This window comes from Xenopus tropicalis, chromosome 7 (genome assembly GCF_000004195.4).
Source record: "Xenopus tropicalis strain Nigerian chromosome 7, UCB_Xtro_10.0, whole genome shotgun sequence".
Lineage (NCBI taxonomy): Eukaryota > Metazoa > Chordata > Amphibia > Anura > Pipidae > Xenopus > Xenopus tropicalis.
The window spans coordinates 4,841,539-4,863,721 of record NC_030683.2 but is presented as its reverse complement, the minus strand read 5'-3'; the positions used below and the strand labels follow the sequence as shown (position 1 = coordinate 4,863,721).

At 46.5% G+C, this 22,183-nt stretch overlaps 1 protein-coding gene across 1 annotated transcript; it reads right to left on the bottom strand.

The window, feature by feature from the left end:
* Positions 1–683: 683 nt before the first annotated feature.
* On the bottom strand, positions 684–21,472 carry ccdc172 (coiled-coil domain containing 172). The gene is made up of 8 exons (XM_031905865.1): positions 21,289–21,472; positions 16,915–17,000; positions 11,972–12,088; positions 11,195–11,360; positions 9,475–9,576; positions 9,271–9,373; positions 3,043–3,130; positions 684–923 (listed from the first exon to the last, which is right to left on the bottom strand). The coding sequence occupies exons 1-8, from the start codon at positions 21,365–21,367 to the stop codon at positions 906–908; spliced, it is 759 nt and encodes a 252-aa protein (XP_031761725.1). The 5' UTR covers positions 21,368–21,472; the 3' UTR covers positions 684–905.
* Between the last annotated feature and the right edge of the window lie 711 nt (positions 21,473–22,183).

Here is a 22,183-nt window from a genome sequence, read left to right as displayed (position 1 = left end):
AGTAGGGGGTACATTATCCCTTATAATACATGAGTGATACTCAGAGTTCCCTGTATAACTCAGCAGTCACTGAGGGGTTCTGTGCCCATATAAAGGCACAAGGCTGCAGGCTGAGTTATACAGGGAACTCTGAGTATCACTCATGTATTATAAGGGATAATGTACCCCCTACTGTAAATGATAAGGATATTAGCAGTCACTGAGGGGTTCTGTGCCCATATAAAGGCACAAGGCTGCAGGCTAATATCCTTATCATTTACAGTAGGGGGTACATTATCCCTTATAATACATGAGTGATACTCAGAGTTCCCTGTATAACTCAGCCTGCAGCCTTGTGCCTTTATATGGGGGGCACAGAACCCCTCAGTGACTGCTAATATCCTTATCATTTACAGTAGGGGTACATTATCCCTTATAATACATGAGTGATACTCAGAGTTCCCTGTATAACTCAGCCTGCAGCCTTGTGCCTTTATATGGGGGGCACAGAACCCCTCAGTGACTGCTAATATCCTTATCATTTACAGTAGGGGGTACATTATCCCTTATAATACATGAGTGATACTGAGCTGTATACTGGGTGTAAGCTCACCCATAGCAACATTCTAAATCCAGAGGCAGGACTGAGAGCATTACTATTACAGTGCCAGCTGAAATACAAATGAACTAAGAGACATACGACATAACGTAAATTACCTTTACTGATGAAAGTAACATTTCATATCTTTGAAGCTGAACAATATGCAGCTTGTTATATTATACAAACTAGCAATGGATTAAGAGTTACAGTAACTTCTGCAAATCCAAGTCACCAGACAGATCCAGTCCTGGAATGTAATCAGCTTCATATCAAACTGCAGAGAGGTACAGTTCAGCACAGGATCATTTTGCCAAACACATGGCATTCACTGCTGGGATATTTTCTGGGGGTAAAAAAAAAACAAATGTAATGTTTGTATTAATTTGCCAAACCTTAGAAATTTGATGTACCATTCTCCTAAACAAGCCTCCCCCCCACCCGAATTTGGTTCTTTATGAACTATATCCAAACTTCTGCCCTACTGTATAACAGCCCTTCCACCCCCTCGTGCTAGTGGTGCCACTAATATACATGGACTTCTAATACAGAGACACTGTTAGTCCTCTCTCTCTATCTGTGCCCTGTTCTCTCTTCTTCCCTGTTAACTCTACTTTTGTTTAGACCTCATTTTTGTCTTTTTGGATTTATTTTCACCTCCACATTTGTCTCTCTACTCCCCGAACCCCCTTCCCCTCTCTCCTTCTGTCTCTCATCCTCTCTCCTTTCCTTTTCTATTCCCCCCCCCCCCAACTGTTTGGCGTTACTCCCCCCCATCCTCCCTCTTCTCCCCCTTCTATATTTCCCCTCTCCCCCATTTGTCTCTCTACTCCCCGAACCCCCTTTTCCCTTCCCCTCTCTCCTTTTGTCTCTCATCCCCTCTCCTTTCCTTTTCTATTCCCCCCCCCCAACTGTTTGGCCTTACTCCCCCCCATCCTCCCTCTTCTCCCCCTTCTATATTTCCCCTCCCCCATTTGTCTCTCTACTCCCCGAACCCCCTTCCCCTCTCTCCTTCTGTCTCTCATCCTCTCTCCTTTCCTTTTCTATTCCCCCCCCCCCAACTGTTTGGCCTTACTCCCCCCCATCCTCCCTCTTCTCCCCCCTCTATATTTCCCCTCTCCCCCCATTTGTCTCTCTACTCCCTGAACCCCTTCCCTTCCCCTCTCTCCTTCTGTCTCTCATCCTCTCTCCTTTCCTTTTCTATCCCCCCCCCCAACTGTTTGGCCTTACTCCCCCCATCCTCCCTCTTCTTCCCCCCTTCTATATTTCCCCTCTCCCCCCATTTGTCTCTCTACTCCCCTGAACCCCCTTTCCCTTCCCCTCTCTCCTTCTGTCTCTCATCCCTCTCTCCTTTCCTTTTCTACCCCCCCCCCCAAATGTTTGGCCTTACTCCCCCCCATCCTCCCTCTTCTCCCCCCTTCTATATTTCCCCTCTCCCCCCATTTGTCTCTCTACTCCCCGAACCCCCTTTCCCTTCCCCTCTCTCCTTCTGTCTCTCATCCTCTCTCCTTTCTTTCTACCCCCCCCCCAACTGTTTGGCCTTACTCCCCCCCATCCTCCCTCTTCTCCCCCCTTCTATATTTCCCCTCTCCCCCCATTTGTCTCTCTACTCCCCGAACCCCCTTTCCCTTCCCCTCTCTCCTTCTGTCTCTCATCCCCTCTCCATTCCTTTTCCTATCCCCCCCCCCCCAACTGTTTGGCCTTACTCCCCCCCATCCTCCCTCTTCTCCCCCCTTCTATATTTCCCCTCTCCCCCCATTTGTCTCTCTACTCCCCGAACCCCCTTTCCCTTCCCCTCTCTCCTTCTGTCTCTCATCCCCTCTCCATTCCTTTCCTATTTCCCCCCCCCTTTAGACCTATTCAGCATCTTATCTGCCCGGCATATGGGCACTAACTATGGCAGGTTTGATTTTTCCATCTGGACCATCTGCCTATACCCGCCATTTTAATTCGATTGTTTGCCCCTGAGCACACCATTGATATCTTCTGTTTTCCTGCTGGTAAAGCCCTACCAGGGCCGGAACTAGGGGTAGGAAAAAGAGGCACCTGCCTAGGGTGCAACAATTGGGGGGCGCCAAGCAGCAACCTCTCCTGCCTACCCCTAGCTTGCTCTCCCTTCACTTGCCCCCGCCGGTTGTCATAACACGGGCAAGGTGGCCGACCGGGTTGCCTAGGGCGCCCAGTCGGCTTGGCCCACCTCTGAGCCCTACCCCTATCATTCTGCAATCCATCCCATAACCCAGTGAGTGCTCAGTTCTTAGATAAACCAGCTGGGAAACTGGGTCAGTGATGTGACATAGAGAAGAGGCAGCAGGGAGGGTTGCCTGAATGGGTTCATACCTGTTAGGGCAGAGGGCAATACTGCACTTGAATAAACGCACAGCAGCGCTATAACTCTTAACCCGATCCAATAAAAAATGTTGTGTATGGTTAAAATGCACGTTGTATCCATCCAATGAACATACCGTCTGTAAGAAATCTATCTCCAGCCGCAGCGCTTCATACACAGCCTCAGAATCGTCACTGCTGTACGACTCCAGTTCTTTTTTCAGCCTGTGCACATAGAAAATCAGCGTTATATTGACTTGAAATAAGAATCGGAAACGACTGCTTTGTTTCTCATTGTAATTTCAAGATTCACCCGGTCCCTGATTTTCACCGTTGCTATGTTATCTCTGTGACCCAAGTCCCATTAGCTGGTTGCACAGATCCCCCCACTCACCATGGACTTACAGTAAAAGGAATAAGGGCTCATTTTGGTTATTAGCACCAACACTTATTAGAACATCTTTTGGCATTTACATAGCCCCCCCTTCTTGTCTGTACATCTTTACATGAGCCTTATGCAAGGGATGTAAGAGTTAAAGGGGTGGTGTAACTTTGAATTGACTTTTAGTAGAGAGTAACATTTGCAATTGGTCTTCATTTTTTATTAATTGAAGATTTTTAATTATTTGAATTTTTGATTAGCAGTTCTGTGAGGATCCTGATACAATAGCGACAGACACCTTGCAACTCGGTGTATGATTGGGCTATAAGTACAAAGTACCTTTGTGTTCAGTAGATCTACTGTTAAAGGAGAAGAAAAGGCATTTTACGGCCAATAGATTGGCCACAATAGTGCCACCTAGAATGCTATATTTATTCTACAGAAAGCTTTACCATACCTGAGTAACAGCCCTAGAAGCTCCCTCTGTTTAATATAGCAGCTGCCATTTTTTTGGAGGAGTCCCAAGCCGGACTGAGCTTTCAGAAGGAGCCGGCGCTACACATTAGAACTGCTTTCAGCTAACCTATTGTTTCTCCTACTCCCATGTAACTGGAGGAGTCCCAAGCCGGACTTGGATTTCTTACTATTGAGTGCTATTCTGATACCTACTGGGAGCTGCTATCTTGCTCCCTTCCATTGTTCTGCTGATTGGCTGTTGGGGGTGAGGGGGGGGGGATATCACTCCAACTTGCAGCGCAGCAGTAAAGTGTGCCTGAGTCTGAGCTTTCAGCCAGCGCTACACATTAGAACTGCTTTCAGCTAACCTATTGTTTCTCCTACTCCCATGTAACTGGAGGAGTCCCAAGCCGGACTTGGATTTCTTACTATTGAGTGCTATTCTGATACCTACTGGGAGCTGCTATCTTGCTCCCTTCCCATTGTTCTGCTGATTGGCTGCTGGGGGTGAGGGGGGGGGATATCACTCCAACTTGCAGCGCAGCAGTAAAGTGTGAGTGAAGTTTATCAGAGCACAGGTCACATGGCTGTGGCACCCTGGGAAATGAAGAATATGGCTAGCCCCATGGGAAAAACAGATTACAATGCAGGATTCTGCTGGAGAAGCTCTATTAACTGATGGGTTTTGTAACAATTATATTTTCCCATGACAGAAGGAGTAAGGGTTAGGGGGGGATAATGCAAGAGGAAGTAGGAAATATAAGTAAAATAAAATACTATTCTGCAGGGCTCAGACCCAGCTTTCCCCCCCCCCCCAAAAGTTGATATTATACAGCAGGAAGAGGCAACTGACGCTATTACAAACCCCTCACACACCATGAAATATATGGCTCGGAAGATTGATATTTTCTGCTTATAAAACTTAACATAAAATTAAATTGCAAATATTTCTCAAAACCAGGCGGCCCGGGCGCCCTCAGGCAAAGTGTCGCTAATATAAACCATCGGTTCAGCTCCAATGGACTTTTTTTTTCTCTCTCTCCGGCGTGATTTATAAGGAGAAGAGAGTCATTTGGTTCCGTACCCTAAATTAATGACATTTTTCTTCCCTTCCCCTCACTGAGAACATAAGAATGCCAAATGGGATCTTTCAACTTGGGAAACAAACAGATTCCTGATGAGATGCCCTTTATCCCCCCCCCCGTCGGTACGATTGCCCTTCTCGCCCACGCTCGTGTCGTTAAGAAGCTCCGGCATCAAGAAAACAAAAACAAGGAGAGAAAAATTCATTTGTGTCTCCCAAGTCAGACGGGGGACGAGATGATTTAAGTAAATGTCAGCGGCGCGCGGGAGTTCGTTAGAGACGTATCACTTGTGATTAAAATGTAAATATTACAATTAAATAGGGAGCAAGAGGGAAATTAATTCAGCCCTTTATAGGGGAAAGTGAAGGGTGCCTCTTAGCTGCAATCAAACACAAAGGATTAGCGGCTGTGATTTAGGGCTAGAAAGGCTAATATTTGCATTAGGAGATGATAGTTCATTAATCCACTCAGTTAGGCCGATGCCTTGGGTGCCTCTCAGCCTGAAACGCTCTAGTGCCGGCACTCTCACCCCTTCCCTATTCAAATAAAAGGAAACAGTACTCTCTATGCCCACCTCCAGCTCATTAATAAACTAGTTAAACAGCAAAGGTCCAAGGACTGACCCCTGCGGTACCCACTAACCACATCTGGCCTTATTACAGAGAAAGAGAAAAGGGAATCATTTAACCTAAATAACCCATAGGGCTGTTCTGCCCCAATTTAAGGAGTAATTATATTTTAGTTGGGATCAAGTACAGGTACTGTTTTATTATTACAGAGAAAAGGGAATCATTTACCATTAATAAACCAATAGGGCTGTTCTGCCCCAATAAGGGGTAATTATATCTTAGTTGGGATCAAGTACAGGTACTGTTTTATTATTACAGAGAAAAGGGAATCATTTAACCATTAAATAAACCCAATAGAGCTGTTCTGCCCCAATAAGGGGTAATTATATCTTAGTTGGGATCAAGTTTCCCAAAATCGCGCCGCCGCGTGTGCCATCCCGTCGGGGACTTACATGTTCGCCGGTGGGATGGCGGGTCATGGCAACTCGGGGAGATTAGTCGCCCGCGAACAGGGGGTTTTGTCGCGGGCGACTAATTTACCGGTGTGCCAGAGCCCTTAATGGCACAGACACGGCCTAAGTAGCTCAGAGCCCTAACCCAACCTTGCTACATGATCCCATTCCTGCCAGCACTTAGTGGCATAGACTAATGCTTGTTTATTTGTCTCTAATTACCCCTTGTCGTTAGCAAGCCACTTGCATCTTGCTTTACTCCGTCCAACTCTTTACTCTTTATTGCGGTTTGTTTTGCTTTGTTACTTCCAGATTATCAGTATAAACTCAATTAACGGAAATGTATAACCACAGAAAGAGACTGAGGGGCTCATTTGCTAATACCCCAAACATAATAGAAAGGAAAGAGACAGATGGGGCCCTTAGCTTAGTCAGTCACCCCTTGCCCCACAGACTGGGGCTTATTTACTAACAAATCTGTGCATAAGGGGTATCTAATCGATGTAGGGGGCATAGCTGGACAAATGGATAATGTCTCCTTCCCTGCAAAGGCTAAAGATAGAAGAGCCCACGTAGGGGAATATAAGAAGCTGCTAATAACTGCATTGATTACAGCTGATAATGAAGCAACTCTCCCCATGGAATATTCCATTTCTCTATCATCAACATATCATACTGTATATGAATATACCTATGCAGGGCCAATGCGGCAACACAATTCCCCTAAACTCCCCATAGAACTATCCGGGCCAATGCGTCAACACAATTCCCCTAAACTCCCCATAGAACTATCCGGGCCAATGCGTCAACACAATTCCCCTAAACTCTCCATAGAACTATCCGGGCCAATGCGTCAACACAATTCCCCTAAACTCTCCATAGAACTATCCGGGCCAATGCGTCAACACAATTCCCCTAAACTCTCCATAGAACTATCCGGGCCAATGCGTCAACACAATTCCCCTAAACTCTCCATAGAACTATCCGGGCCAATGCATCAACACAATTCCCCTAAACTCTTCACAGAACTATCCAGAAGTTCAGCTTCTCTTGGTACTAAAATCAGCTTTTAGGGTTAAGCTGTGGCTGAAACCAATGATTAGTACAATGGTGTGAATAACCTGAATGCTATAAATGCTGTCATCACTGATTTTTACACCGGGCAGAATACACAGTCACCAACCCATTTCAGAGTGACATTTACAGGCCATGGGCAGAAAGCTCTGTGCCCTGTCACTGGCAAGTGAATACCCTAGTATCCTATTCCCTCATTTATTGGCTCCCCTTATTATTAACTGCTCACCCACTCCCAGATAAGCTGCAGGGGTCTGCGCCTCCATCTTGCCCTACTGTCTCCATCTTGCCCTACTGTCTCCATCTTGCCCTACTGTCTCCATCTTGCCCCTACTGTCTCCATCTTGCCCCTACTGTCTCCATCTTGCCCCTACCGTCTCCATCTTGCCCCTACCGTCTCCATCTTGCCCCTACCGTCTCCATCTTGCCCCTACCGTCTCCATCTTGCCCTACCGTCTCCATCTTGCCCTACCGTCTCCATCTTGCCCTACCGTCTCCATCTTGCCCTACCGCCTCCTTCTTGTCCTACTGTCTCCATCTTGCCCTACTGTCTCCATCTTGCCCTACTGTCTCCATCTTGCCCTACTGTCTCCATCTTGCCCTACTGTCTCCATCTTGCCCTACTGTCTCCATCTTGCCCTACTGTCTCCATCTTGCCCTACTGTCTCCATCTTGCCCTACTGTCTCCATCTTGCCCTACCGTCTCCATCTTGTCCTACTGTCTCCATCTTGCACTACTGTCTCCATCTTGCCCTACTCTCACTACCTTGTCCTACTATCTTCATCTTTCCCTACTGTTTCCATCTTGCGTGTTTCCATCACCTGTGATGCAGCTGTACAGTAGATAGGGGAGAGAAACTATGGATTTTTAACCCTTAAAATATCTGGCTATTGTGTGAATCGGCTACATTTCCACTTTGGGATAGGGCAGTTTGGAACTAAGTGCTCTATAAGGAACCAGAGGGTGTAATAATGAGAATTCCTTTACCAAATTAATATATTCTCCCAGTAGATTCATCAAAATAGTGAAGATCAAATGTCTTCCTGACCCAGAAGGGCACTAACTAAATCCTATTGGGTATAGCACTGCTTACTACTCTAAACTCCCCAAGTGGCCCAGTCCTCACCTTAACAAATACTGACTGGAACCCCAGGCTGCTGCTCCTCTTCATCAAAAAACATCCCATGGTACTTTTTGCTCAGCAACCAGCTAATTGTGAGTGACAGTTGCCTTTCTATGGCTGTCAGAGAAGGTCAGGCAAATAAATATCATCAATCAAAGTGAAATGTGTGTTTTACTGAGCCCTGGCTAAACGAATGATTTGCTTCCAAGCAACATGAACCTTTTTTACTTCTATGAATCAATGGCTGGATGTATGTTTTCTGCCAAGCGCTCTTTGGATTGACATTAAATAAAGGTGACATTTTTGTGACATGATATAGTGGTTCTATGGGCATGTCATTGGCAATCTATTATCAGCTGTAACATGTGATTGGTTGTAGATATCCTGGGGGCCTATTGCTGCCCCCCCATTTCTATTTCCCTCTTCTCAACTCTTGTTCGCTCTTCCATTTTTCCTCCATCTCCCCTGCTCTCACACTTTTGGGCACCATTTATATAGGTTCTTTTTGTGTATAATCTTTAAGTCCAGTGCATTACACTCATTTATTGTACTCTCCTAGGGCAACCCCTGCTACCCAGTGTCGGACTGGGGCTGCAACTTGAAGGGTCCCCCTGACAATCTCCAGCCCCCCCCCCAAACAGGGGAGCGGGCCTGGGTTAGCAGGAGCCCACCAGGTTTTCTTCCAGTGTCCCACCGGTCTAGTATGACCCTGCCCCAACCATGTATGCTGCAGTCCTATTCCCTTATTCCAAGCTCTAAGCTCCCCAAAGTAAGCACTGATATTCAGGGCCCTATCTACTACTTCTACTGCCTCCAGTCTTTACAGCGGAAATAAAGAACAATATGGATAGCTAATATGGCTGGTTTTAAACAGGGCCCACCAGGGCTGCCCCCTAGTCTGACCCTGAGGGTGTATCTTAAACTATGTTATTTTCTATCTTTCTTTCTTGGGGGCTTATTTCAATACTCTGTAATGGATGTATTGTTGTATTGACAATAAAGTTCTCTTGATCCTTTCGTCTACTTGGGGCATCTTCAGATCTTCACTGCCTAAAAGCTGTAGGTGCCTTGTGCTGGTACAGAACCCCAAAACATAAACTTTGATAAAATTTAGTTCTCCTTTAAAGCACAGTTATCTGTTCGGCTACATATGATGTTCTCTTGCTCACTGGTGTAAAAATGGTGCTTAAAATCAAGGACTTTTGTCCGCCATGTGAACTCACCTTAAACACTCTGCATCTGACTGAGGCTTCTGGCTGGCCAAGAGCTTTTCTGCTTTCAGTCTCTCTGTGGTCTCAACGGCTTCACAGAGCTTGTCTTCAACATCTGGTTGAAAGTGTAGCCATAGCAAGAAAACCCATTGGATCACAAACACATACGTTACTGAACTTTCCAATAGAGAACCAATTATAGAAAGGAGCAGGTACCTTTCAGAGTGTTTTGTAGTTGCGCCAGATTATCGCTGAGTGTCTTCTTCTGAACTTGTAGAGCCTTTACATGGAAACTTTCATGTTTCAAGGATTCTATTTCTGAAAAAAAAATCATCATCATGGAACAAAACTGGCAAAACCAAATTAACAGAATTTGTTTGTGAATTTAAATCAAGTGACTTTTAGATCATCAACAAGATAATACTAAGAGGGTGATTTATCCACGGCCGTGCTTTAGGGCTCTGGCACACGGGGGAGATTAGTCGCCCGCGATTTAACTCCCTGTTCGCGGGCGACTAATCTCCCCCACTAATCTGCCTACCCCTGCCATCCCACCAGCGAACATGTAAGTCGCCGGCGGGATGGCAGACGCGGCGGGGCGATTTGCGCGAAATCGCGCCGCCGCGTCTGCCATCCCGCCGGCGACTTACATGTTCGCCGGTGGGATGGCAGGGGTAGGCAACTCGGGGAGATTAGTCGCCCGCGAACAGGGAGTTAAATCGCGGGCGACTAATCTCCCCCGTGTGCCAGAGCCCTAAAAAAACTCCAATTTGAGTTATGCTTTGAAAACTCAAATGTTTTGGTTTGGTAAGTGCAAAAAATCCGAAAACTGGAAAGTAAAAATGCGCCAAGGTTTTAGAGCTCGTAAACTTGAAAAATTCAAGATGTTCGAGTTTTTAATTAGAACGAGTTTTCCTTATAAATAATAAATAAATAATAAAAATAAGCGACTCTTTGGTATGCAAGGTTTTTCAATGTAGCCAATTGCATTTGCAGTCTGTTGGCACGACGGGCAAGTACTATAATTGCGTGCAAAAGTGGGGGTGAGGTGCAGCCAACAGGATTATCTATTTGGAAAGATAAAATATCACAAACCACCCAAAGGACTGCACACAGGACATGCCACCTTATAACGGTGAAGACACACTGAGCTACTAGTAGCAGCTACTTTTTCATGGCTACTTAGCTCCAGAAAATCCCCTGCCATAGACAATACTGAGAATTCCCTCTGCTAAAACTCACGTAGAGACAATTATCAGTAAATGATCAGCATTGTCTGTTTTAGTAGCCGTGACAAGTAGCTGCTACTAGTAGCTCTGTGTGGCTTCACCCCAAGGGCAGTGACAGACGGGGAAATAAGTCGCCCGTGACAAATCTTCGTTGCCGCGGGCGACTTCTCTCCCCGAAATGCCATCCCACAGGCGAGAATGTAAATCGCCGGTGGGATGACATACGCGACGCTATGATTTCCGGAAGTCGCCCGAAGTTGCCTTGAGAGGAAACTAAGAGTGAAGACACACAGAGCTACTAGTAGCAGCTACAGAAACAGACAATGCTGATCATTTACTGATAACTGTCACTATGTGAGTTTTACCAGAGGCAATTCTCAGTATTGTCTATGGCAGGGGATTTTCTGGCATTTAGTAGCTGCGACAAGTAGCTGCTTCTAAGTAGCTCCATGTGTCTTCACCTTAATGGTGAAGACACGGAGCTACTAGTAGCAGCAAGAGAAACAGACAATGTTGATCATTTACTGATAATTGTCTCTATGTGAGTTTTAGCAGAGGCAATTCTCAGTATTGTCTATGGCAGGGGATTTTCTGTCTTTTAGTGGCCGTGACAAACAGCAGCCCATCCAAATCCCAGAAAGACAAGCCATTCCCAAGGTGGCAACTAGGCTGGCAGTCAAGGTGCCCATATTATTTGTAGTACCTACCACTCATTAGTGCCTCTGCCTCCATGTCTAGCTGCTCCATCTCAGCTTTGGCTTGTTCTCTGAGCAGCAGGTCTCTGTTACTTGTCAGCCCATAGTTATTGTTAAACTCCATAACTTCTTTTATGAACTTTTCCTCTTCTTCAGCCATTTCCTTCTTTATCCCTTCCTAATGAAAGGAAACAAAGCCCAAAAATGGATCCTTGACATATTATAATAAAACCAGCTATCGGTTTAATCTGATATATACTGACTGATGCCTTATGCCTAATAAGTTGCCGTAAAGGGGTAGTTCACCTTCAAGTTAACATTTATTATGTTATAGAATCGCCAGTTCTAAGCAACTTTTTAATTGGTCTTCATTATTTATAGTTTTCAAATTATTTGCCTTCTTCTTCAAACACTTTGCAGCTTTTAAATGGGGGTCACTGACAACGGCAGCCAAAAAACTGTGAGGCTCCAGTTTCATTGTTATTGTTGCTTTACATTATTTATTTTTTTATTCAAGTCCACTCCTGTTCATATATCAGTCTTTCATTCAAACCACTCCCTGGTTGCTAAGGTAATTTGGATCCTAGCAACTAAATAGCTGCTGAAACTCCAAATGCGAGAGCTGATGAACAAAAAACGAAATTATTAAAAAAATAATGAAGACCAATTGCAAATTGTCTCAGAATATTACTCTCTATCTACATCATACTAATAGTAAACTTAAAGGTGAACAACCCCTTTATGAAGTCCCTTTTTAGTCAAGAGGTACCCGTAGAGCTTTTGACATACATGCATGGTTAAAAGTTTCTCTTTCTCTTTCAGCAGATCTTCCTTTTGAGATTCTAATACATCCCGGTGCTTCTTCAAAAGGAGTCGCTCGCATTGTTTCTCGGCAAGAAGCTGAACCTGAAAGCAAAGGAGATAAAATGGGAGAGGGAGCGGGCAACTGGGGCAAGTTGGTATCAGTATAGAGACAAATGTCCTCGGTTGAACAAAAAGGATGGAGCAGGCTTAAAGGGACAGTACATAATGTAATGTTGCACGGCTTTGGTGCCTTGGTGCCTATGTGGCATCTTACAGCAGCCCTCCCTGGCATTTCCAGTACCCAGAGGCACAAACAGCCCCCCAGCCCAATAAATAGTGACTGTCTGTGGCACCTTACAGTCCCCCTGGCATTTCCAGTACCCAGAGGCACAAACACCCCCCCAGCCCAATAAATAGTGACTGTCTGTGGAACCTTACAGCCCCCCTGGCATTCCCAGTACCCAGAGGCACAAACAGCCCCCCCAGCCCAATAAATAGTGGCTGTCTGTGGAACCTTACAGCCCCCCTGGCATTCCAGTACCCAGAGGCACAAACAGCCCCCCAGCCCAATAAATAGTGACTGTCTGTGGCACCTTACAGCCCCCCTGGCATTCCAGTACCCAGAGGCACAAACAGCCCCCAGCCCAATAAATAGTGACTGTTTGTGGCACCTTACAGCCCCCCTGGCATTCCCAGTACCCAAAGGCACAAACAGCCCCCCCAGCCCAATAAATAGTGACTGTCTGTGGCACCTTACAGCCCCCCTGGCATTCCCAGTACCCAGAGGCACAAACAGCCCCCCAGCCCAATAAATAGTGACTGTCTGTGGCACCTTACAGCCCCCCTGGCATTCCCAGTACCCAGAGGCACAAACAGCCCCCCCAGCCCAATAAATAGTGACTGTTTGTGGCACCTTACAGCCCCCCTGGCATTCCCAGTTCCCAAAGGCACAAACAGCCCCCCCAGCCCAATAAATAGTGACTGTCTGTGGCACCTTACAGCCCCCCTGGCATTCCCAGTACCCAGAGGCACAAACAGCCCCCCCAGCCCAATAAATAGTGACTGTCTGTGGCACCTTACAGCCCCCTGGCATTCCCAGTACCCAGAGGCACAAACAGCCCCCCCCCCCAGCCCAATAAATAGTGACTGTCTGTGGCACCTTACAGCCCCCTGGCATTCCAGTACCCAGAGGAAAAAACAGCCCCCCAGCCCAAGAAATAGTGACTGTCTGTGGCACCTTACAGCCCCCCTGGCATTTCCAGTACCCAGAGGCACAAACAGCCCCCCCCCCAGCCCAATAAATAGTGACTGTCTGTGGCACCTTACAGCCCCCCTGGCATTCCCAGTACCCAGAGGCACAAACAGCCCCCCCCCCAGCCCAATAAATAGTGACTGTCTGTGGCACCTTACAGCCCCCCTGGCATTCCAGTACCCAGAGGCACAAACAGCCCCCCCAGCCCAATAAATAGTGACTGTCTGTGGCACCTTACAGCCCCCCTGGCATTCCCAGTACCCAGAGGCACAAACAGCCCCCCCAGCCCAATAAATAGTGACTGTCTGTGGCACCTTACAGCCCCCCTGGCATTCCCAGTACCCAGAGGCACAAACAGCCCCCAGCCCAATAAATATTGACTGTCTGTGGTACCTTACAGCCCCCCTGGCATTCCCAGTACCCAGAGGCACAAACAGCCCCCCCAGCCCAATAAATAGTGACTGTCTGTGGCACCTTACAGCCCCCCTGGCATTCCCAGTACCCAGAGGCACAAACAGCCCCCCAGCCCAATAAATAGTGACTGTCTGTGGCACCTTACAGCCCCCCTGGCATTCCCAGTACCCAGAGGCACAAACAGCCCCCCCAGCCCAATAGTGACTGTCTATGGAATCTTACAGCAGCCCCCCTGGCATTTGCCCAAACCCACAGATTGCCAGTCCGGGCTGGTCATACACATATGTAGCCTGGGTGCCCTATTCCTAAGCTCCATAGCAACTTAAGAACCTCCAGCTGCCGGCCACCTATTGCCCATGGCTGCCATATGAAAACCGGCACATTAGGGCGACATTTCTACATATTGCCGCATCATAAATGCAGCAAATTAGCCAACTATGATATTGCAGCAGAGTCATTTAGCTGACGGGTAAGAACAAGCAGTAATTAATAAAATCTATATTTACATATGAGGTCAGCGAATACATTGTTATCTGAGAGAGGCCGCGGCTCGGAGATTGGATTTCATGCACCACTCATTCTGGGTTAAAACTTATTTTATTTGCCGATATCTGAGAGAAAGGCACCTTGTAGCTTCCAGTCACAGGTTGGTCTGTTCTTCTTAGCACCAGAGCTAACACTTCATTTGAGGGGATTGAGGGGAAATGCAGTAAGAGTAGAAACACTTTCTAGGGCACACGTGTATCGGTCAGAAATAATGACCACTTACTGTCTGACCCAAACTGCCCCCATCCCTTGGGCTATTAGAGGATGATGGGAACAGTAAGTATATTTATATTATTAAGAAAGAAACAGGTCTCACAACTGGGCCTTGAAACAGAATGTTTTTGGTGTGTTAGCCCAAAGGCATGGACCCCATTTGTTATAACTGCCAGTACACAAGCCCCACCCATTTATAAAATATTTGTGATTATTTAGTCTGTATGTGCCCCTTACCTTCCCCTCTGTCTGGGCAGGGTCCCTCTGTGTCTCCCCATTCTGTATGTGCCCCTCACCTTCCCCTCTGTCTGGGCAGGGTCCCTCTGTGTCTCCCCATTCTGTATGTGCCCCTCACCTTCCCCTCTGTCTGGGCAGGGTCCCTCTGTGTCTCCCCATTCTGTATGTGCCCCTCACCTTCCCCTCTGTCTGGGCAGGGTCCCTCTGTGGCTCCCCATTCTGTATGTGCCCCTCACCTTCCCCTCTGTCTGGGCAGGGTCCCTCTGTGTCTCCCCATTCTGTATGTGCCCCTCACCTTCCCCTCTGTCTGGGCAGGGTCCCTCTGTGTCTCCCCATTCTGTATGTGCCCCTCACCTTCCCCTCTGTCTGGGCAGGGTCCCTCTGTGTCTCCCCATTCTGTATGTGCCCCTCACCTTCCCCTCTGTCTGGGCAGGGTCCCTCTGTGGCTCCCCATTCTGTATGTGCCCCTCACCTTCCCCTCTGTCTGGGCAGGGTCCCTCTGTGGTTCCCCATTCTGTATGTGCCCCTCACCTTCCCCTCTGTCTGGGCAGGGTCCCTCTGTGGCTCCCCATTCTGTATGTGCCCCTCACCTTCCCCTCTGTCTGGGCAGGGTCCCTCTGTGTCTCCCCATTCTGTATGTGCCCCTCACCTTCCCCTCTGTCTGGGCAGGGTCCCTCTGTGTCTCCCCATTCTGTATGTGCCCCTCACCTTCCCCTCTGTCTGGGCAGGGTCCCTCTGTGGCTCCCCATTCTGTATGTGCCCCCCCCCCCCATCTGGGCAGGGTCCATTTGTATTAAGTAACTTTCTAATGGTTTAAAAACAAACAGAACAAGATGTGCTACACTCTGTCCCGCAGGCAAGAATGCTGGCCCATATTCCCAATAGGTACCAGAGGTACCAATAAGATACAATTAGGCAGAAGAAAGCAAGATAAACAGCCATAAAAGCCAGACCCCAGTTAGTGTGCAGTTATCAGTGAGTGATGCAGATACCAATCAGTGATAATTACAGAGGGAAATGGATAAAACGCCATAAAACAAGAGGAGTGCAGACAGGAGTGGGTGTTAAGTGGGTGAGAATGGTCACAGGCATTCCTGGAAGTCATTTAGGGACTGATTCCCTGATCAGATCACTACAAAAAGGTGTTAAACTGTCAGAGGGATTCTGGGAGTTGTACTATAATAACAATTAGAAGGTCATACATTTGCCAACACTGATGTATAAGGTGAAAATATCTGAAACACTAAATCCCTGCAGGGAAGCAACAGGAACTTGTACTTCAGAACAGATTAGAGAGACCTGCAGCAAAGGAAAGCATGGGAGGCAGATGCAAAGTGCTAAAGAATTGGAAATGTTGCCCATTGTGTGCAATTTGCACCTATTGTTCCACTTTGCAAATCAGCCTTATAATACATTATCCCTTATAATACATGAGTGATACTCAGAGTTCCCTGTATAACTCAGCCTGCAGCCTTGTGCCTTTATATGGGGGGCACAGAACCCCTCAGTGACTGCTAATATCCTTATCATTTACAGTAGGGGGTACATTATCCCTTATAATACATGAGTGATACTCAGAGTTCCCTGTATAACTCAGCCTGCAGCCTTGTGCCTTTATATGGGGGGCACAGAACCCCTCAGTGACTGCTAATATCCTTATCATTTACAGTAGGGGGTACATTATCCCTTATAATACATGAGTGATACTCAGAGTTCCCTGTATAACTCAGCCTGCAGCCTTGTGCCTTTATATGGGGGGCACAGAACCCCTCAGTGACTGCTAATATCCTTATCATTTACAGTAGGGGGTACATTATCCCTTATAATACATGAGTGATACTCAGAGTTCCCTGTATAACTCAGCCTGCAGCCTTGTGCCTTTATATGGGCACAGAACCCCTCAGTGACTGCTAATATCCTTATCATTTACAGTAGGGGGTACATTATCCCTTATAATACATGAGTGATACTCAGAGTTCCCTGTATAACTCAGCCTGCAGCCTTGTGCCTTTATATGGGGGGCACAGAACCCCTCAGTGACTGCTAATATCCTTATCATTTACAGTAGGGGGTACATTATCCCTTATAATACATGAGTGATACTCAGAGTTCCCTGTATAACTCAGCCTGCAGCCTTGTGCCTTTATATGGGGGACACAGAACCCCTCAGTGACTGCTAATATCCTTATCATTTACAGTAGGGGGTACATTATCCCATATAACACATGAGTGATACACATTGGAAATAAAATCGTGTGAATAATACCTTGGTCTCCAGCGTTGCCTTTGCCTCTTCAAGCCTCCCTGTGAGACTTCTTACTTTTTCCTGACACCTGTGAATTTCTGATTTCACTAAAATAAAATAATAATAATCAGATTTTCAATAATATAAAGTTCGGTGACACATGACAGTGGGGACCCACAGGGGATACAGTGGCCTTGGTTTAGTTTCCATACACTCAGCGCTCATGTCGGCTCCCATGGGCAAAGGCAATTAACCCTTGCACACAACTTACTGTATAGTTAATTCAGACTTTAGTTCTCAGTAGGTTTCTGGTGCTGTTCAACAACAACTGAAGGCCCACAGGACTGGCACCACGGGTATAAAGTGCCACCATGACCATTGTGCCCAGTTGTGGTTGACGCCATAGCTCTCCAATAAAAAGCTATCTATTTCTGGTTATGTTTATGCACTTAAAGGAAAACTAAACCCTAAAAATGAATATAACAAAAATGCCACATTTTGTCACAGGGGGTCACCATCTTGGAAAGTGTCTGCGACACTGCACATGCTCAGTGGGCTCTGAGCAACTGTCGAAAAGCTGAGCACTGGCTTTTGAGCTGCCACGCAGTAATAATTAATTGTACTAATTACTAATCAGCTTCATATTGTGACATTTATATACAGTATATTGTGAGCCGCCCCTAAGCAGCACAGAGGACGTGTTGGGAATCAGCAAAAAGAAGATGGGGGGCTACTGGGGGCATCTTTGGGGGCACAGATCTTTACCGCTAAAGGGCAGTGGTTGCCTTGGGCTGGTACAGAATCCTGAAACATGATATACAACATTTCTATTTATTTAGGCTTTAGTTCTCCTTTAACCTGAAAAGCCCAAAATCGTATCCACTTCCTGGTTAGCCCCACCCCTTGATTTGGAAGTGTTGCACCTACATCTTGCCTATTGGGAGGCAACACCATCCTGCCCTGTCACCCTAGTAACCACCTTGAAATGCTGGGAGCGCTAAAAGAGGCACCTATAAGGTGAATACGAAATGTCTGATCTCCACACAGTAGTTACACAGGGGCGGCAGGACTGTAATAGGAGCAGTCTCTCCGGGGAGTTTCAGCCATTCCCTGGCCTTCCAATATGTTGGCTGCAGTGCTCCGTGCTGAGTAGCTTTTTTGTTTAGGTGCATATAAGGTTACCACCTGGCCGCCCCATCTGCCCCTTTCCCCACCCCATAGCCTCATCACCCCACCCTGCCGGTAAATTTGTAATATTCTATAAATCCCTTCCTTTCCTCACCGGCTCCACTGCCCCATTACCCTTATAAGAACAGGCCCAACCCCACTCCGCCCCTTTCCCCACTCCGCCCCTTTCCCCACCCCATCTGCCCCTTTCCCCACCCCATCTGCCCCTTTCCCCACCCCATCTGCCCCTTTCCCCACCCCATCTGCCCCTTTCCCCACCCCATGGCCTCATCACCCGCCCTGCCCGGTAAATTTGTAATATTTTATAAATCCCTCTCTTTTCTCAACGGCTCCACTGCCCGATTACCCTTATAAGAACAGGCCCAACCCCACTCATTTCCCTGCTCCACCCACCCATTTCCCCACGCCATCTGCCCATTTCCCCACCCCATGTCTTTATTGACCCCCTGCTGGTAAATTTTTAATATTTTATAAATCCCTCTCTTTTCTCAACGGCTCCACTACCCTTATAAGAACATGCCCAACCCCACTCCGCCCATTTCCCCAACCCATCTGCCCCTTTCCCCACCCCATGGCCTCATCACCCCGCCCTGCCGGTAAATTTGTAATATTCTATAAATCCCTTTCTTACCCCACTGGCTCCACTGCCCCATTACCTTTATAAGAACAGGCCCAACCCCACTCCGCCCATTTCCTCACCCCATCTGCCCCTTTCCCCACCCCATGGCCTCATCACCCGCCCTGCCGGTAAATTTGTAATATTTTATAAATCCCTCTCTTTTCTCAACGGCTCCACTGCCCGATTACCCTTATAAGAACAGGCCCAACCCCACTCCACCCATTTCCCTGCTCCACCCACCCATTTCCCCACGCCATCTGCCCATTTCCCCACCCCATGTCTTTATTGACCCCCTGCTGGTAAATTTTTAATATTTTATAAATCCCTCTCTTTTCTCAACGGCTCCACTACCCTTATAAGAACATGCCCAACCCCACTCCGCCCATTTCCCTGCTCCACCCTATTCTGAGTTTCCCCTGAGACCCCTCTCCCTGGGCCTGTATGGAGCTGGGCACAGCCACTGTGGGCAATATGTGCCAGATAGCAGAACTCACCAGGCACTTGGAATCCACAAAGGTTCTTTATTTGTTGTGGGTGAACAAACGTTGGATTGGATAAACAAATGCCGGAGGTCAAAAGGAATATTGCTTTCCCAACCCCTGGAGTAGCTCCTCACACATGGAAAGCAGGAACATAAATGGCATGATGGGAGGAACTGACATCACATATAAGGAAGGGGATGGGAGGGTCTACAGACTTAGAAGTAAACAACTTGCAATATGACCTTGGTCCTAGGTGGCAGTATAACGATGTATATTCATATAAACCATTAAAGGGAAACGAAAGGTAAAGTCACTTGGGGGTGCCAAAATGTTAGGCACCCCCAAGTGACTTTAACCGCTTACCTCGTACCCCGGGCTGGTGCCCCTGTTGGGAGAAAACAGCACCAGCCCGGGGCACCTGGAGCGGATCGTTTCCGTGTTCTGGCTTCCTTTTCCGGAATGCCAGCGGTGGGCGCATGCGCAGTAGAGTGAAAAGCCGACTTTAATGTTTAAGTTCGGCTTTTCACTCTACTGCGCATGCGCGCGCAGCGAAACAGAAGGAAGGAAGCGCCGGCAGCTACCCCGGGCTGGTGCTGTTCCCTCCTCACAGGGGCACCAGCCCGGGGTAAAAGGTAGGTGGTCAAAGTCACTTGGGGGTGCCTAACATTTTGGCACCCCCAAGTGACTTTGGCTTTCTTTTTCCTTTAACTTTAAACATAATACACAAATATTAACTGCCCACCCATTTCCCCACCACAGCCCATTTCCCCTGCCCAATCTGTCCATTTCCCCACCCTATTATCGTCATCACTGCACCCCAAGTGCCCTCATTGATTGCCCCACCCGAAGGCCCGGGATAAAACAGTTGATGTTAGGCAGCCATGTTGGGCATGTATCTACACATAATAACTAACTTTGCACCGTGCAATCTTTGTGACGCTTATGGAGGTCTCAGCTGGTTTAATAAGCAGCTGAAGTACAGGTACAGGACCTGTTATCCAGAATGTTTGGGACCTGGGGTTTTCTGGATAAGGGATCTTTCCGTTATTTGGATCTCCATAACTTAAGTCTGCTAAAAATAATTTAAATATTGAATAAACCCAATAGGGCTGTTCTGCCCCCAATAAGGGGTAATTATATCTTAGTTGGGATCAAGTACAGGTACTGTTTTATTATTACAGAGAAAAGGGAATCATTTAACCATTAAATAAACCCAATAGGGCTGTTCTGCCCCAATAAGGGGTAATTATATCTTAGTTGGGATCAAGTACAGGTACTGTTTTATTATTACAAAGAAAAGGGAATCATTTAACCATTAAATAAACCCAATAGGGCTGTTCTGCCCCAATAAGGGGCAATTATATCTTAGTTGGGATCAAGTACAGGTACTGTTTTATTATTACAGAGAAAAGGGAATCATTTAACCATTAAATAAACCCAATAGGGCTGTTCTGCCCCCAATAAGGGGTAATTATATCTTAGTTGGGATCAAGTACAGGTACTGTTTTATTATTACAGAGAAAAAGGAAATCATTTTTAAAAATTAGAATTGGCCTTTAGAAGATGGCTTTTCCATAATTCGGAACCTTATGGATAATGGATTTCCAGATAAGGGATCCCATACCTGTACCAAATGTAGCACCACCAATGCACGGACTCATTACAGCTATACACAGAGACTTATGAATTACTGGAAATTGCTGAACATGAATTTAAAAGGTGGAAATACACCAGCCCTCCTATAGTTTGAAACGTTTGCCCTTTTGGCGTTGGTTAATGTTTACAGGCCAGGCTGATAAAATACCAGACAGGTGGCAACATTACCCACTATTACAACAGAATTACCACCACTTCCCCTTTAAACCAGACATGGGGGTTATGTAATAAAAGGTGCTAAGTTGCCCAGGAGCAATAACCCATAGCAACCAAACAGCAAGAAGAAATTACTGGTCACCTGTTTTATTGGTTGCTATGGGTTACTGCTCCTGGGCAAACTTGGTGGCTTTTATTACATGTGGGGGATAATAGTATATATTTACCTTGCATGGCTTGATAACAGTTATACTTTATAGGGGTGGATATTGTAATATCAGAGGTAATATTCACCCTCTCGTAGGTGTCGGTTCATCTCAGAGGCCTGCTGTTCTGTCAGCAAAATGTACTGGAGCAGGGAATCCAGACTCATTGTGATGTCTCCCTATATCTCCTGCCTCTCCTTATAGACTAATGTTCCTCTTCACTGCAACAAAATGTCTGACAGGATTCAGGCCTGGGCCCTCCCACTGGCTTAGCTAGGCCTCGTTGCCAGGGCAACACACAGGAAACAACAAAACTGCAGGGAAACTGCATATATATATATATATATATTTATTGATATAGCATGAATACTTTCACAAAAGAATCAAAAGTTTGTTCTCCCAGTGAATAAATATATAATAGATATTCACTCCTCAGTCAGGAATGGGAGAATGCAACTGTTTGTTTCTTGAGGGGGCTGGGAAATAACTTTAATATTGACATATATGGGGTATGTATAGTGTGTATATACAGGTCCTTTTCAAAAAATTAGCATATTGTGATAAAGTTCATTATTTTCTGTAATGTACTGATAAACATTAGACTTTTATATATTTCAGATTCATTACACACAACTGAAGTAGTTCAAGCCTTTTCTTGTTTTAATATTGATGATTGTGGCATACAGCTCATGAAAACCCAAAATTCCTATCTCAAAAAATTAGCATATTTCATCCGCCCAATAAAAGAAAAGTGTTTTTAATACAAAAAAAGTCAACCTTCAAATAATTATGTTCAGTTATGCACTCAATACTTGGTCGGGAATCCTTTTGCAGAAATGACTGCTTCAATGTGGCGTGGCATGGAGGCAATCAGCCTGTGGCACTGCTCAGGTGTTATGGAGGCCCAGGATGCTTCAATAGCGGCCTTAAGCTCATCCAGAGTGTTGGGTCTTGTGTCTCTCAACTTTCTCTTCACAATATCC